General features: G+C 55.4%; 3 protein-coding genes across 3 annotated transcripts; 2 read left to right on the plus strand and 1 right to left on the minus strand.

Annotated features, from left to right (window-relative positions):
• Nucleotides 1-712: 712 nt before the first annotated feature.
• FAS1_1 (beta subunit of fatty acid synthetase) lies at nt 713-7,972 on the minus strand. The gene is made up of 2 exons (XM_062886746.1): nt 2,177-7,972; nt 713-2,118 (listed from the first exon to the last, which is right to left on the minus strand). Exons 1-2 carry the CDS (start codon nt 7,371-7,373, stop codon nt 1,040-1,042), a joined length of 6,276 nt encoding a protein of 2,091 aa, XP_062749893.1. The 5' UTR covers nt 7,374-7,972; the 3' UTR covers nt 713-1,039.
• A 213-nt stretch (nt 7,973-8,185) lies between these two features.
• On the plus strand, nt 8,186-9,304 carry QC762_123305 (uncharacterized protein; the record flags this gene model as incomplete). The annotated part of the gene is made up of 1 exon (XM_062886747.1): nt 8,186-9,304. One exon carries the CDS (start codon nt 8,186-8,188, stop codon nt 9,302-9,304), a length of 1,119 nt encoding a protein of 372 aa, XP_062749894.1.
• A 650-nt stretch (nt 9,305-9,954) lies between these two features.
• Nucleotides 9,955-16,167, plus strand: FAS1_2 (beta subunit of fatty acid synthetase; the record flags this gene model as incomplete). Its single annotated transcript, XM_062886748.1, has 3 exons — nt 9,955-10,948; nt 11,019-16,000; nt 16,057-16,167. The coding sequence occupies exons 1-3, from the start codon at nt 10,426-10,428 to the stop codon at nt 16,165-16,167; spliced, it is 5,616 nt and encodes a 1,871-aa protein (XP_062749895.1). The 5' UTR covers nt 9,955-10,425.
• Between the last annotated feature and the right edge of the window lie 641 nt (nt 16,168-16,808).

Below are 16,808 nucleotides of genomic sequence, written 5' to 3' on the forward strand. Positions count from 1 at the left end.
TCTCGACCAAAAAATGACCGAGAATTCTATCAGCCCTTTCCGCCAAAATCTGCAGACATCAGCCATCGCCATCGCCACCAAAAGAACCATCCGTCCATTCCCAAACCCCAAAACATCTACCTGGCGAGAACCCTTTCCGGATGCCCGAACCCGAAACCAGCTCCGCCATCAACCACAGTGTGCGCATTGTTGAGAGCCAGACTCAACACCACTCCCCCCGCCACATCTCCACCTTTTCTACATGGCCAGAAACCACATCCCCCAATGTTGAGCCCTATACCCCACAACAACACCCTCCAAGAAAATTCCCCCCATTCGTCCGGTGCCCTCGTAGTGTTGTAGATCCCCAACTCCCACGCAAGGTCTTCCCGATCGCGCTGACTCGTACGGCAAACCAAGTACCTGTACCTTTCTTTGCTGCCCACCCCATCATCCATCATCCCCAAAATTTCCAAAACAAGGGGACCCTTGGAAAACGCCACTTTGTACACACACCCTTTCCGATTTCCCCTTACCCAGGGGCTTTGCTTGTCTGACACCCAGAGTGCCCACAAGAGCAAGTTTCATGACATTTCATTGCGGGGAAAGAGACGTCAGCTTCTCGAAGCCGCCGTTGGGACTTTTGTAGGCGGGCCTCAGGAGGTTGTCTATTGCTGTTGTTCGCCATCAAGGGGTTGCAAATAACTTCCCATAACAACACAACAACGCAACGCAGCGCAACGCCAACACGTTTTACGGCTTGTACCGCCCACAGGCTCTATTTCTCCTCTCCTGTAAAATCTTATGACTTCTAAAAACCGATAAAAACCAAACCAAACCAAACCAAATTCCCAAAAACGCTCCGTTAAACCGCCTGCCCATACATGACACGCATTACAAAAATGTGCGGGTTCATCAAAGAGTAAAAAGAAAAAATGTACAACATCTACAATGAGAAAAAGAAAAAGTTCCATGCAGCCATGCTTTGATAGAGAAACCGATTTTCCTTGCCATTTCCTTTTCACATTATCGTCCCATCCACCCATTAGTTTGAATTCATTTACGCCTCTCCTTGAAGGGCCGCGGCACCATCCTCAGAGTACTTCTCCCAGTTGGCCAGGATGTGGCCGATTCTGGGCGAGTTGGTCAGGCGGTACACATCCTCAAAGTACTCCTTGGTCAACTCAAACGGCTTGGCCGTCACGTTGGGGATGTACTTGCCAATGAGCTTGGCAGGGTCGATGGTGGTTTGCTTGATCTTCTTGAGCAAGAAACTCCTGAAGGGCTTGACACCAGACCGCAAGAAAGTAGAGTGGAAGGGCACGTCGATACCCTTGAGAGGGATGGTGGCGAACCCACGCTCGAGTTCCAGGGGCTTAGGTTTGGCTTCGGTCTCCTTGGCACACGCCTGGATGATCTCCACCAGCTTCTCCTTGACCATCTCGGGCTGGAAGTCCTTGCGCATCTGCTCAATGTCGATCTTCATGTGCTTGAGGTAGTTGGTAACGCCAGCGAGGGTGTCGAGGGCACGGAGGTCACCGGCGCACACATACTGCATGTTGGCGATGTTGAAGTTGACGATTTCCAAGAGCCAGCCGGTGCTCTCCGCAATGTTGCTGACCACGAAGCGGAGCGCCTCCTCGTTGAAGGTCTTGCTGATGCGGCTGGGGTTGACGGCGCACATGCTGTAGTTGGAGCGACCCTGCTCGTCACGCTCGACAGCGACTTGCATGGTCAGACCGCGGTAGAAGACGACAGAGACCAAAGACTCGATGGGCATGACATCTGCGAGAGCAGCCAGAGCAGAGTACTCTCCAAGAGAGTGACCAGCAAAGGTGCTATCCCTGGGCACAAGACCCTTGGCCTTCATGTCCTCGAAACTTGCCTTCTCCATCAAGGTCAGGGCGGGCTGTGTGAACTGGGTGGCGGAAAGCAGACCCGTTGGTGAACGGTAGGTGTACGATGTTGTCTTCTCGTCGATCTCCTTGAAAATGCGCTCAGATCTGACGGAGCCATCGGCGGCAACTGTCTCGAAGGTCATGGCCATGTAGTTTTGACGGATGGCCTTGCCGCGGGGACCACCGAAGTGAATGGTGAGCTCCTTGGGGTTGTTCTTGACGATGTTGGAGATGGCAAAGCCTGCAGCCTGTTAGTAACATGCCACACAGCGAGGCGAAAATGCAAAAGTGACACTTACCATAAGTATCCAAGAGGTAGTTGTCGGCACGGTCCCAAACGTCCTTGGCAACAGGACTGCTGTTGTACAAGTCCATACCCATGCCTTGCTCCTGAGAACCTTGACCAGTGAAGACATAAGCCGTCACAGGCTGCTCAATCTCGGCCTCGCCGAGAAGGACCTTCTCCTCCGTCTCCTTGTTGCTGGCCTCGACCTTGATGATCTTGCGACCGGCAACCATACCGACGTGCTGCAGCTTGACATTGAGATCGTCATGGGGAAGAACCATGCCAGTAAGAGAAGCGTGGAAGCTGCGAACGCGACCAACCTTGTTCTCAGCGGCCCAGGTCTCAACCAAGCTGCGGACGGCAGCGCTGGAGTACATGCCGTGTGTGATGGTGCCGGGCAGGTTGGCATAAGCGGCAAAGACGCGAGAGACGTGAATGGGGTTGTAGTCACCAGAGACGCGGGCATAAGTCTCGTTGGAAGCAGGGGCGCGCAGCTGGAGAGGGGTCTTGCCGCTGAGAGGAATGGGGTTCTCAAAGTTGATGGGCTGCTCGATGGAAGATCCGTTGCGCTGGAGGTAGTCAATGACTGGGTTGCCGTGGGATTCACCGGCCTCGTAGTCGACGGTCGCAACCTGAATGATCTCCTTGGTGGGAAGCTCCACAAGAACCTGGCCACGAGTCTCCACGTGGCTGAAGATGTTCCTGTTCTTGAACCTGACCAAACTGTGCAGACGGAAGATCAAAGTCTGTCCAAGGAGCTCGATATCAGGGCTAGCATCGTCAAGAACAAACCACTGCTTGGAGCGAAGGACGGCGACATCCTTGGTGCTAGCGAGGTGCACCTGCATGGGCGTCTCGACCTTGCGCTGGAAAGTGTTCTCGAAGTCGTTGTAGACACCGCGGTACAGGAACTGAGAAGTGACCTCCATGACAGCTTGGCCATCACGTGTGATGGTGCCGCACACCTCGACCATCTTTCCAGACTCTTGGTTGATGACGGCGTTGATCTGGGCGGTGGTGTGGACCTCATCGCCCTTCTTCAGAGGCTCGGCACCTGGCATCATGCGGAAGGCATTGGAGAGATGGACAAGCTTGAGCAGGTCACCGTCAATGGTGCGAGGGAAGATAGGCTTGGTGATAGCCTTCCAGCCAACGACGATGGCAAAGTCCATGGGGGCGTACATGATCTTCTCGGGTCTGTCGACGAAAGCCTCGCCGGTGTTGCCAACGGCATGGACGAAGTCGTTAATGGCCTCGCTGGTGATGACAGTCTTGCCGCCGTCGAACTTGCTGGTGACAGGAGCATCGAGATCAAACTTCTCATCACCAAACCATGCACGCCAGTAGAACTCCTTGATGTGGTTGTTGCGGTTCTCCATAACTTCGTGAATAGGAGCATACCCAGCTTCAGGGCGGTACTTGAAGCGGAGCGGCAGGGCGACCGACTTGCCAAGGGCAGTGGTATCCTTGATCAAGCTGACGACAATCTCATCCTTACCATCAAGCCTGACTTCAATAACCTCGACATAGCGGTTATGGCGAGGCTGCTCCTTGACCACGATGACAGTCTTGGCAGGATCATCAGGGTTGGTGATCTCAACAAACAAGCCTCTAGCCGGAGCAAAGATCTTCTTCATCGGGTTGGTCTGGTACTTTTGCCCCTGAACAATGACCTCGGACCGAAGCAGGGCGTATCTCCAGTTGCGCTCAGTACCGGCAAGCATGTTGATCCAAGACTCAACATCAGGGAGTTCCGTCGCCGGAGATGAGCTCAAGCGGTAGGTGTGCTTGCTGGCGTCAACAGCGATGGTGAGGCCGTCAATATCCAACGGAAGTGGCTTGTCAATGAGATCACCACCGAAGTACTCCACGGTGGGAATCTTGGAAGCATCACCGCCGTAGAGGTCCTTGGTGAGACCCTTGATGTGACCCTCATGAATGTTGTCAAGAATCTCCTTGATGGGCTCGTCAACCTTGGTGGCGTGCTTAGCCGCCATGGGACCTTGCAGAATGCAGGTCCTGCCAACATCCTTGCCGATGACGGCACCAAGGTCCTCAGACTGCCAGAGAGAATCCTTCTTGAAGAAGAACTCGAAATCGCCGTCGAGAGTGGGGACGAAAGTGACAGGCTTCTGGCCACGACGCTTGCACAGGAGCAAGAAGTGCTGAACATCTTGGGCGTTGATGAGCTGGGTCTCAGCATCAGGGTAGTGCGACAGGATACGCTCGACGGCAGCGAAGGGCTCGTCCAGGTCGGCATAGCTCTGCAAGTGAGATGGCTGGCCAGCAGAAGTGGTGAAGCGCTCCTCAAGACGGTGGATGAAGTCACCCGTGAGCTTGGCATAGGATGGGTCGATCCAGCGCTTCTCATCCTCGACATAGAGGAGGGCAACCATGCGGCGCACAACCTCGCCATAGGTCATGTCCTCGAGATCCACGGCGGTTCCGTCCTTCTTCTGACCGAACCACACCTTGTGGAAGTCTTCGTTGAGCTTCTTAATGATATAGCTCTTCTGTTTCTTGAGCTCGACGAGGCGCTTCTCCTTGGGGAGGCTGAAAATCTTCTGGTCCATCTCGGCCCAGAAGAGAACACCGCGGGTGGCGAGCTTGTGGATGGGCTCACCCATTTCAGACATGACAGTGATAACACCGCCAGCTGCTCCCTTGTAAGTGTTCTCCCAAGCAGCATCATCAAGACCTGGGGCATCGACGATGGCTTGCTTGGCAGCCTTGCTCGTGTGCGCTTCCTTGGCAACCATCATGCGGCTGCCGAACATGCAACCATCATATGGCATGGGGGGGTAGCCATACTTGGTGGACCATTCACCGGTGAGGTAGGGATAGGTATCGTCAGCACCACCGAAACCGCTGCCAGCAACCAGGATGAGATTTTCCTGGCGGCGGATACGGCCGTACATGGTAAGGATGGGGGCGTGGAAATCCTCATACGAGTGATGACCACCACCTCTGCCACCAGTCCACTGGAGAATGACAGGGAAGTCGGGGTTGGCCTTGGCAATGTTGATAACGGCCTGGATGGCCTCACTGGAACCTGGCTTGAACGAGATGTGCTTCAAGCCAAGCGTCTCAATATACTCCTGAGCAACCTCGATGGAGGGAACACCGGCACCGATGGTCAAACCTTCAATGGGAACACCCTCGGATCTGAGCCTGCCAAGGAGCGGGATTTGCCAGCCCATAGCACGGGGGTTGACGTAAATGAGGTTGACAGTGATACCGCGACCGGCAGGAATGGCCTGCTCGATCTTGTGGATAGCAGCGGTCATAGTCTTGGCATTGTAGTAACCGCCACCGGCCAACTCAATCTGATACCCAGCGTTCATGGTGGCGGCCACGAAGTCCCAGGGGACGGTGGTAGGGGTCATACCAGCGACCAGAAGTGGCGGGAGACCAAGCAGTCTGCTCATCTTGGTGCTGACATAGGTCCGCCCGCTGGAAGTCTTGACGAGCTGAGGCCCATACGCCTTTACCCAATCAACAGCGTACTTGACAGCGTGCTCCTCATCACGGTCGAAGAGCTCAGACTTGTAGCCAACCTCGGGGACGGTCCCGCTGACGGTGCCAGCCAGGATGACGCGAACACCGGTGCCATCCTTGCTTCTGCTGGTGAGAACACCGAGGCCCGAGATACCTCCCGGACCAAAGTCCAGAATGTGGGTGGCTTGCGGGAAAACGGTGGCCTTCTCCCAGTTGACAACCTCGCTGGTGATCATGCGAACCAAAGCCGGGACAACATTTCCCTTGACAGAGTCACGAATGTCCTTTCCAGTGTTGGTGTCATACACAGCCGAGCCAAGTGACGAGGCGTCGATCTTGACGGTCTTGAGATCCTCGTCAATCAAGCTCGTGGCATCCTCCAGGTACTTGCTGTGGAAAGGAGCCGTGATAGGCAAGAAGCGGTTGACAAAGCGAACCTTTCTTTGCGTGTGGGGGATCTTGGCCTGGTCAATGCCGGTGGCAGCCTTGACCTTCCTGAGCTGAGCATTCAGACCGCAGAGGGACTTTGGAGGACCGGCAACAACCACATTTCGGGGGCTGTTGATCAGGGCAATAGAGATGTGCTGATCGGCTGGCAGATACTGATTTGTGAGGTCAATGTGCTTCTGAACCTCGCTTTGGGGCAGATCGCGAACACTGAGCATAGGGGTGGGCACACCCTCTCCGTTGTCAACGGCATCCTGGAGCAGGGTGGGGGTCATAGACGTCTTGGGGAAAGCTTGCTGACTGCGGGCACCAATCCAGAAGAGAATGGTCAAGGCGGACTTGGAAAGCTCCTCAAAGGACTCCCACGAGTCGCAAGCCGCAGTAATGGCAGCCAAAACGATACCCTGGGAGTGACCAGTGGAACCAGTGACTCTCTCCCGAAGAATACCGGGGTGGAGGCCCAGGACTTTGCAGGTGACAGCGTAATGGGCCAACTGCACGAGACCAATGAGCGGGAAACTGACAGGCGCTGAGACCATGTAATCCAGATCTGGTGTCGATTCGGGGTGGTGAAGCCAGTGGGTGATATCCAAACCCTTGCTGTACAGCTTCTCAGCGCTGGGGTGGCTGGAAAGTGTTTGAAGGAGCTCGGCGGCATTGGAAATGAGCTCGCCGACGAATGATGGGTAGGTGGTGTGCAACTCCCGAAGCTCATCGAAGTACTCCTCAATGTTGCCTTGTCCACCGAAGATATTGTAGATCCGGGCAGCGTCCTCATCGGCAGCACGGAAAAGAGCAGACTGGTGGGACTTCATCGCCCTGTTTGTGGCAGATCTAGCAGCAAAGTAGCTGCGGATCACCTCCAACTTCTTGGCATCGATGCCCTCCAGGTTCGCGACAAGCGCGTGGACATCGTTACCCCTGAGGAATGCTCTCTCAAACTCGTTAAGAATGAGCTTGAGCACTTCTTCATACGAGCCCTGTGCATCATCCTCGCCCTCGGCCACTTCGTTGGCAATGAAGCCCATAAATCTAGCCACCAGCTCCGGGATCGAAGATGGTTCATCGTCCAGAGCCAAATCGTCGGTAGGCGCAGGTAAGCTGGCAGTGAAACGGGTCTTGAGCTCGGAGGCATGGTAATGAAGGCCAGTGGGTATCAAAAACGTCGTCTCGAGAGAGCCGTGGGAAACTGTAAGGGGACGAAGTGAGGCCGACGATCTAGGTGTGACGGCGCCCGTCTGAGGGCCGGTCCCGGAACCGTACATTATGAAAGATATAGGGGTATCGTATCTAATAAAGAAGTGGACTTGTTGGTCTCTTATGAACTCCCTGGGTCTTGTTAGCTTTCTGTTGCAAGCCAATGGCACCCCCCCCCTCGTCTCGTCTCCAATTTGGCGGTGAGCCAGCCAGACGATCAAATACAAAAAAGAAAAAAAAAAGATCACATACCAGCACAACGATTTGGGAGAGTTCAAGATTCAAACTGCCTGCAACAATTCGCTTTTCTGCGTCGAAAACCGCGAAGACAATGCTGACTGGATGGTGAGCAAACGAACTACTGGCACAGCACGAGGGGGGTGGGGGGGGAGGGTGCCATAGGTTGCAAGATAGGAGGCAGGCTTACAGGGACTGATGGGAGGTGGCAGGTGGGAGAGGAGGGAGGGACTGGAATCCTAAGATAGACCTGCCCTTGGATCGTTCGTTCGTTCGTTCGTGTCTTCTCAAGCCCAGGAGAGTGGGTGGGAAGTGTATTATCAGCCCAGGGAGGAGGGGCGGCGAGAGATGGCGGGGAAGGGCGGTGGCGGAGGAACAAGATCAATCTCAGGAGAAGGAAGCGGACGGAAAGGAAGGAGAACAGCAACCGGAGGAAAGCAAGCAGCAGTCAGCAGCAGTTTAGAAGCCCCTCGTGGTTCCCGGATCGGGTGGAGATGTGGATGTGGTCCCTCCACTGGTGTCGACCTTGGGGGATGGCAACGCGTAAAAAGGCCCAACGCAATTCGGCTGTCTCCCTGCGAATCCACGGCTGGCGGCTGCTTTTCGTCGCTCGCCAAAAAAAAAAATTGGGATCTTGTTGGGGATGGCACGACACATCCGCACCCAGATCACCCCCCTGTCGACAGGACCCCTCGTTGTGTGCACTGTCTGGCACAGTGTACTTGTGGCGAGGCTTATGCACCCGCTTAATGCGCTGTACCTTGCCGAGCCTGAGATCCGGCCAACCCGCGAACAGAGGGTTCCACAGCGGCAACCCCACTTGGTCCACCTGTCACAGCGACGACCCCAATGTCCCACATCTGCCCATCATGTATCGATACCTCCATCCGAACGTCCCGACGTATCCCGCCATCCACCAACCCCAGCAAACTTCAGCCCGCCACTGCCCACACAGATCACTGCCCTCGATAGCGGAGCGATAGGACGGAGCGGCGAGGGTCCTTTTGCCATGCATCCATTCTTCCGGAAGGCCTGGCTTTTCTTAGACCCGAGACTTTGTGTAGCGTCGAGAGCCTTCCTTCAGTTCGGGACATATGGGAGGGATCTCAAGCATCATCTTACAGATCTTGTTCATCATTGGGCCATGCCCCGAGTGCTTACCCCGAGCACGCCGACGTACCTGCGTTTTATCCCGTTGTGCCCGTACGTAGATCCGTGGCTCCGTGTTTCTCCAGGTTTTGGGGGTTCAAAGATTCTTCATTCAGCTTCCCATGGCTCCACCGTGAGGATGCCTGTCGAGGTCCACGGGGAGCCGGCAGTGCCGGTCTGGAATCTCCAGTTGATAACAACGCCTCGCCGCAGGTCTGCCGTATCAGTCGGATCAACTGGAACATTTGGAACAGCATCCTACAAAGTCACATACTGGTTCAATGCCATCTTGAAGGCAGGGCCGGCACCTTTTTCTGGAATATCTGCTCAGCCTTTTGAATTAACGGGTGTCAGAGGAAGTCCCGGTTCCGTTGCCGAGAAGGTGGCCCTCTGCTTTAGTAGACGGACGCACCAGGTACTAGCAAGACATGAGGTGAGAATAACCTACTTTGTAGGTCCGAATGTGGAAACTCTCTTTGCAGCCCAAGGACTCAGTGTGAACGGAACGCCAGGAGACAAGCTCGACTGTAATTCTCTTCCGTTCGGGCAGTCCCCACGGCCAACCACGACATTCCACACGATCGTGTGTGAGCCGATGTCAACTGAATTATAGCCCACGTGTTTAGGGCCCAAAGGTTCAAAATAGTGGATGGCAAACATGCATCAAGGGATGATGATCTGGTCGGACAGCTTTCTCCGCTTGTGCCGCGACCATCTGTAGCCATCTGATATCTCCAGATCTACAGGGACTCTACATGCCGGAGACAGAGGTACCATGCGGTGCTGCTGTACCACTACCAGATTGATAAATTTGCAGAGCGTGTCAGCCAAGGTCCAAATAAACAATGAACAAGCCTTTGATGGCTTACAATGCCCTGGCAAGGCATGATTGGCATCTAGCAGAGGAGCACACACGGCCGAGGTCTATCCGGATCTCCGGGATCATGACGCCATGCAGTGATGAGGCTCAAGGTTGAAACGGTCCGACAGGCGTGTCCGAAGTGTCCAGGACACGGAGCACAGTCGTCGAGTCTCGGGTCTTGTCCTTTTGCTGGTTGCTTGCTCTCTGCTTTTTGGTCTCTACCGGGAGACATTGGGCTGCGGTGAAACTCGGCGGTGACGGCTGTCGAGCGGAGGTATCGAGACTTCAGTCGCTGTCTGCTCCAAACACTGTGGGGTAGCTAGTGAGAGGTGCGCTAGGCTGAATCAGGTTAGGTCCAGAGTTTGGTTGAGAAGCAGCTTGCAAGGTGCGCCAGCGGCATGGGGGGGCACTCCCATTTGCAGGGGTCTGCCGAGCCCAAATTCATTCAACAGTTGCACCTTGAAGACGCGGTAGCTCCCAATTTTTTTGTCTATTGCCCCCGGTCTCACGACTATCTTGTCATTCCAGTTGCCCCCCTCTGTCAAAAGTCTGGGTTCCGCATCCCCGAAGCCCCTTGCGTGGAACGAGCTGGGTCCGTCTTAATCTTCATCTCTCTTCTTCTCAGGCACGCCCTCGCCTGTTCGTCCAACCTTTTTCCCGCCCCTCCTCCCCTCCCTCCACCTCACCAACTCGGCGACGGCATCGACCCTCCCACTAATCTACCACCACCACCACCATCACGCCAATTCTCCCCCCCGGGTCTCACTGGGAACGGTTCATGACCACCGCTTGTTCATAGAAGATACCCCCTACGATATTCTCTTTCTGCCTCTTCTTTTCTTCCCAAGTTACGTTCCAGCAGCCCCTCCAAGATGCGTCCCGAAGTTGAGCAGGAGCTCGCCCACACGCTCCTTGTCGAGCTTCTCGCCTACCAGTTTGCTTCTCCTGTCAGATGGATTGAGACACAAGATGTGTTTCTTGCCGAGAAGATTGCCGAGCGTATCGTGGAAATCGGTCCCGCTGATACCCTTGGTGTAATGGCCAAGAGGACGCTCGCCTCCAAGTACGAAGCTTACGACGCCGCAAAGTCTGTTCAAAGACAAATTCTCTGCTACAACAAGGACGCCAAAGAGATTTACTACGATGTCGACCCAGTTGAAGAGGAGCCTGAGCCGGTAGCAGCCGCGCCAAGCTCTTCCAGTGCTCCCGCTGCCGCTGCGGCGGCCCCAGCTGCTGTTGCGGCGGCACCTCCACCACCGAGTGCTGGCCCTGCTGCCTCGGTGCCCGATGCGCCGGTGCCGGCCGTTGACATTGTGAAGGCTTTGGTTGCTCAGAAGCTCAAGAAGGGAGCATCTGACATTCCATTGGGCAAGGCCATCAAGGACTTAGTTGGTGGTATGTTCTCGCGACCCCTGAAAAAAAAAACCCCTTTATTTTGGAGTTTTGCTGACAACGAGAAATACAGGTAAATCCACACTTCAGAATGAAATCGTCGGTGACCTCGGGAAGGAGTTTGGCTCGACACCCGAAAAGCCCGAAGATACACCGCTTGATGAGCTCGGTGCTGCGTTGCAGGCCACTTTCGATGGCAACCTCGGCAAGACCACCCAGGGTCTTATCGCTCGTCTGATTTCTTCAAAGATGCCCGGTGGATTCAACATTACGACTGCGAGGAAGTACCTCGAGACGAGGTGGGGTTTGGGCTCCGGACGCCAAGACGGAGTCCTTCTGCTGGCCATCACTATGGAGCCAGCCGCGCGTCTGGGGTCCGAGGCTGATGCCAAGGCTTTCCTTGACGACGTATCCCAGAAGTACGCCGCCAGCGCTGGCATCAGCTTGTCCACAGCTGCGGCTGCTGGCCCAGCCGGCGGTTCCGGCGGCGGTATGATGATGGACCCGGCGGCGATTGAGGCTCTGACCAGCGACCAGAAGACGTTTTTCAAGCAACAGCTGGAGCTCACTGCGAGATATCTCAAGGTGGACATTCGTGCCGGAGACAAGGCTTTCCAGGCCTCCCAAGAGTCTTCCAAGGTCTTGCAGGCTCAGATTGATCTTTGGATGGCCGAGCATGGCGACTTCTACGCCTCTGGCATTGAGCCCGTCTTTACGCCGCTCAAGGCTCGCGTTTACGATTCGTCATGGAACTGGGCCCGTCAAGATGCTCTTAGCATGTACTACGACATCATTTTTGGGCGGTTGCAGGCTGTTGACCGTGAAATTGTTGGCAAAAGTATCCGGATCATGAACCGTTCCAACCCAGCTCTCCTCGAGTTCATGCAATATCACATCGACAACTGCCCAACAGAGCGTGGAGAGACCTATCAGCTTGCCAAAGAGCTCGGTGCCATGCTCATCGAGAACTGCAAGGAGGTGCTCACTGCCGACCCTGTGTACAAGGATGTTGCGGTCCCTACCGGCCCACGCACCACTGTTGATGCTCGCGGCAACATGAAGTACGAGGAGGTTCCTCGTGCTAGCTGCAGAAAGCTCGAGCATTATGTCCAACAAATGGCCGAGGGTGGCAAGATTTCCGAGTACGGCAGCAGGACAAAGGTTCAGAATGATCTGTCCAAGATCTACAAGTTGATCAAGCAGCAGCACAAGCTTCCTAAGACATCGCAGCTCGAGATCAAGAGCTTGTACAGTGATATCATCCGCTCTCTTGGCATGAACGAGAGCCAGATCATTCCCAAGGAGAACGGCAAGGGTGCCAGCGCTGCCGCCGGTCTCGTCAAAAAGTCCAAGCCCAAGGGCAAGACTGAGACCATTCCCTTCCTCCATCTCCGCAAGAAGACTCAGCATGGCTGGGACTACAGCAAGAAGCTCACCAGCCTGTACCTTGACTGCTTGGAGGAAGCCGCCAAGGATGGTGTCACGTTTGCTGGCAAGTATGTGCTCATGACTGGTGCTGGAGCTGGCTCCATCGGTGCCGAGGTTCTCCAGGGCCTCATCACTGGCGGGGCCAAGGTTGTTGTCACCACCTCTCGCTTCTCCCGTGAGGTGACCGAGTATTACCAGTCCATGTATGCTCGTTATGGCTCGCGCGGCTCTCAGCTCGTGGTCGTTCCCTTCAACCAGGGCAGCGTTCAGGATGTCAACGCCCTTGTCGAGTACATCTATGACCCCAAGACCGGCCTTGGCTGGGACTTGGACTTCATCGTTCCTTTTGCCGCCATTTCTGAGCAGGGTCGCCAGATCGATGGCATCGACTCCAAGTCTGAGCTTGCTCACCGCATCATGCTCACCAACCTCATCCGTCTTCTCGGAAACGTCAAGGCCCAGAAGGCCGCCCGTGGTTTCGAGACCCGTCCTGCTCAGGTCATTCTTCCCCTTTCTCCCAACCACGGCACGTTCGGCAGTGACGGTCTCTACTCCGAGTCCAAGCTTGGCCTCGAGACTCTCTTCAACAGGTGGCATGCCGAGGACTGGGCTAACTACCTCACCATTTGCGGTGCCATCATCGGCTGGACCCGTGGCACTGGTCTCATGGCTGGTAACAACATGGTGGCCGAGGCTGTCGAAAACTTTGGCGTGCGCACCTTCTCGCAGCAGGAAATGGCTTTCAACCTTCTTGGACTCATGTCTCCCACTGTCGTCGATTTGTGCCAGAATGAGCCCGTGTTTGCCGACTTGAACGGTGGTCTCCAGTTTATTCCCAACCTGAACGAGGTGATGACCAAGGAGCGCAAGTCCATCACCGAGACCAGCGAGATTCGTCGTGCCGTCACCAAGGAGACCGCTGTCGAGAACAAGATTGTCAACGGTGAAGACTCGGAGGTCCTCTACAAGAAGAAGGTCATCGAGCCTCGCGCCAATCTCAAGTACGACTTCCCCACCCTTCCCGACTGGAAGTCCGAGGTTGCTCCTCTCAACGACAAGCTCAAGGGCATGGTCGATCTCGACAGGGTTGTCGTCATTACTGGTTTCGCCGAGGTTGGCCCATGGGGCAACTCGAGGACTAGATGGGAGATGGAGGCGTACGGCGAGTTCTCCCTGGAGGGCTGCATCGAGATGGCCTGGATGATGGGTCTCATCAAGAACCACAACGGTCCCATCAAGGGCCAGCCATACTCCGGCTGGGTTGATGGCAAGACTGGCGAGCCTGTGGAGGACAAGGACATCAAGGCCAAGTACGAAAAGTACATCTTGGAGCACTCCGGTATCCGTCTGATCGAGCCCGAGCTGTTCGATGGCTATGACCCCAATAAGAAGCAGCTCCTCCAGGAGGTCGTCATTGAGGAGGATCTGGATCCCTTCCAGACTTCCAAGGAGACCGCCGAGGAGTTCAAGCGCGAGCATGGAGACAAGGTCGAGGTCTTTGAGATCCCTGAGAGTGGCGAGTACACTGTTCGTATGAGGAAGGGGGCATCCCTCTGGATTCCCAAGGCCCTTCGCTTCGACCGTCTCGTTGCTGGTCAGATCCCAACTGGCTGGGACGCCAAGCGCTACGGCATCCCTGAGGACATCATCAGCCAAGTCGACCCCGTTTCTCTGTACGTTCTCGTCTCGACTGCCGAGGCCCTCTTGTCCTCCGGTATCACAGATCCTTTCGAGTTCTACAAGTATGTCCATGTGTCCGAAGTGGGCAACTGCATTGGTGGTGGTCTTGGTGGATCAACGGCTCTCCGCCAGATGCACGTCGAGCGCTACAAGGACAAGCCGGTCCAGAACGACATTCTTCAGGAGTCCTTCATCAACACCATCGCTGCGTGGGTGAACATGTTGCTCCTCTCGTCTTCTGGCCCCATCAAGACCCCCGTCGGTGCTTGCGCTACTGCTGTTGAATCCGTCGACATCGGTTATGAGACCATCATGGAGGGCAAGGCCCGCATCTGCATCGTCGGTGGTTATGATGACTTTGGTGAGGAGGGCTCGTACGAGTTCGCCAACATGAAAGCCACCAGCAACTCTGTTGACGAGATGGCCCATGGCCGCACTCCTGCCGAGATGTCCAGACCCACCACCACGACTAGAAACGGCTTCATGGAAGCTCAGGGTGCCGGTCTCCAGGTCATCATGACTGCCAAGCTCGCTCTTGACATGGGTGTTCCCATTTGGGGCATTCTTGCCCTCACCACGACCGCCTCTGACAAGATCGGACGCTCCGTCCCTGCTCCCGGCCAGGGTGTTCTCACCACCGCCCGTGAGCATTCCGGCAAGTTCCCCTCGCCACTTTTGGACATCAAGTACAGAAGACGCCAGATCGAGAGGCGCACTCGCCAAATCCAGGGTGATAAGGAAGCCGAGCACCAATACCTCGCCGACGAGGCTGAGGCTCTCAAGTCTGAGGGTCGGTCGCGTGGTGAGATTGAGGAGTATGTCGCAGACCGGGCCAGGCACATCGAGAAGGAGGCCGAGAGGCAAACTCGCGAGGTGTTGCGCAGCTTTGGCAACAACTTCTGGAAGCAGGATCCCAGCATCGCTCCCCTGCGTGGCGCTCTGGCCACTTGGGGACTCACCATTGACGATCTTGACGTTGCTTCTTTCCACGGCACGTCCACCAAGGCCAACGACAAGAACGAGTCTTCTGTTATTTGCCAACAGCTCGAGCATCTCGGCCGTACCAAGGGCAATGCCGTCATGGGTATCTTCCAGAAGTATCTCACAGGTCATCCCAAGGGTGCTGCCGGTGCCTGGATGTTGAACGGCTGCCTGCAGGTTCTCAACAGTGGTCTCGTGCCCGGTAACCGCAACGCTGACAACGTCGACGCCATCATGGAGAAGTTTGATCACATCGTCTACCCCAGCCGTACTCTCCAGACCGATGGCGTCAAGGCTTTCTCGGTCACCTCTTTTGGTTTCGGCCAGAAGGGTGCTCAGGCTATCGGTATCCACCCCAAGTATCTGTATGCCACTCTTGACCAGCAGACCTTCAACTCGTACAAGACCAGGGTTGAGGCTCGCCAGAAGAAGGCCTACACGTACTTCCACAACGGCCTGATCAACAACGCGCTGTTCGTTGCAAAGGACAAGCCCCCATATACCGATGAGCAGCTCAGCCAAGTTCTCCTCAACCCCGATGCTCGCGTCACGGAAGACAAGAAGACTGGCCAGCTCATCTTCCCTCCCAACTTCATGAAGCTTTCTGAGAAGACTGCTTCCGCCACGCCTGCTTCTCCTCAGAGCGGCAAGGCAGCTTTGGAGATGATGATTGGGCAGGCCGCGAGGGCACTTGAGACGGCCAACACTCAGGTGGGTATGGATATTGAGGACATCAAGTCGATCAACACCAACAGCGACACTTTCCTTGACCGCAACTTCACCGAGGCCGAGATGAAGTACTGCTTCTCGTCCTCCACTGGGCGGTCGCCTCAGAAGGCGTTTGCTGGCCGATGGAGTGCCAAGGAGGCCGTCTTCAAGGCCCTGCGTGTCCAGGGACAAGGAGCGGGTGCGGCTCTGAAGGATATTGAGATCGTTTCAGACAGCACTGGCTCACCAACAGTCAAGGTATGCAAAGCGGATCCTGCGTCTGGTGTGATCATAAGCTAACTTTTCGCTTGTAGCTGCACGGTTATGCTCAAGAAGCCGCTCAGAAGGCTGGTATCAGATACGTCAACGTGTCCATCACATACACCGATGACCACGCGGCCGCCATTGCCACAGCGCAGCTCTGAGCCCATGGATGAATACGAGAAAAGGATTAGACGAAAGGGACTATACTATCTATCATACATACATGTTGTAATTGGGAACTAGGGACTTGAAAAGGATGTGTACATCATGATTTAGATCGACGGCCTCGGGATGGGACGTCGCCATAGAGCGCGCGCATGGGATTTGTCTGCGTAGATTTTGAGGGCGTTTATGTTGGCATCTTATTACTAGGTTATGTTTTAAGCTTTTTTTGATTATCAGGTCAACTGCCGAACGAGTTCATCCAGTGTGACGTGACGCCTAGACACCTGACACCTGTCAAACCAGGGGCAATGACGGTGCCACCCAGGCACATGTTCTAGTGTTGACCAAACTGTCGGTTTCATCGTTTCATCAGCGAGCGAAGCTTTAAAAAGTTGCGCCCTTCCTTTGTTGTTCTAGCGTGATGGCGGGCTGTGTCGGTTCGGATCGGCTGCCAAGAGTGCTTGCTCTCGGCCTGGTCGGGCAACGCCGGCACCCGTGACCCCCGCAGGCGGCGACCCGCGTTCGGGGGCGCAGAGAGCCGAACTCCACTCTCGGCGGGGGGATATCCGCTGGCGCTGCCAAGCGCGGGTTGTCATCGACTTTGTTGTTCACTTCTGAAACCTGGCAGAAATAGATA

The sequence above is a fragment of the Podospora pseudocomata genome (genome assembly GCF_035222375.1).
Source record: "Podospora pseudocomata strain CBS 415.72m chromosome 1 map unlocalized CBS415.72m_1, whole genome shotgun sequence".
Classification (NCBI taxonomy): Eukaryota; Fungi; Ascomycota; class Sordariomycetes; order Sordariales; family Podosporaceae; genus Podospora; species Podospora pseudocomata.

Bases quoted from the DNA above. Each gene is read 5' to 3' on its own strand.
- FAS1_1 (XM_062886746.1), bottom strand. From the start codon at position 7,373: ATGTACGGTTCCGGGACCGGCCCTCAGACGGGCGCCGTCACACCTAGA. The intron at 2,119-2,176 runs GTAAGTGTCACT...AACAGGCTGCAG, and splicing joins CTACCTCTTGGATACTTATG to GCTTTGCCATCTCCAACATC.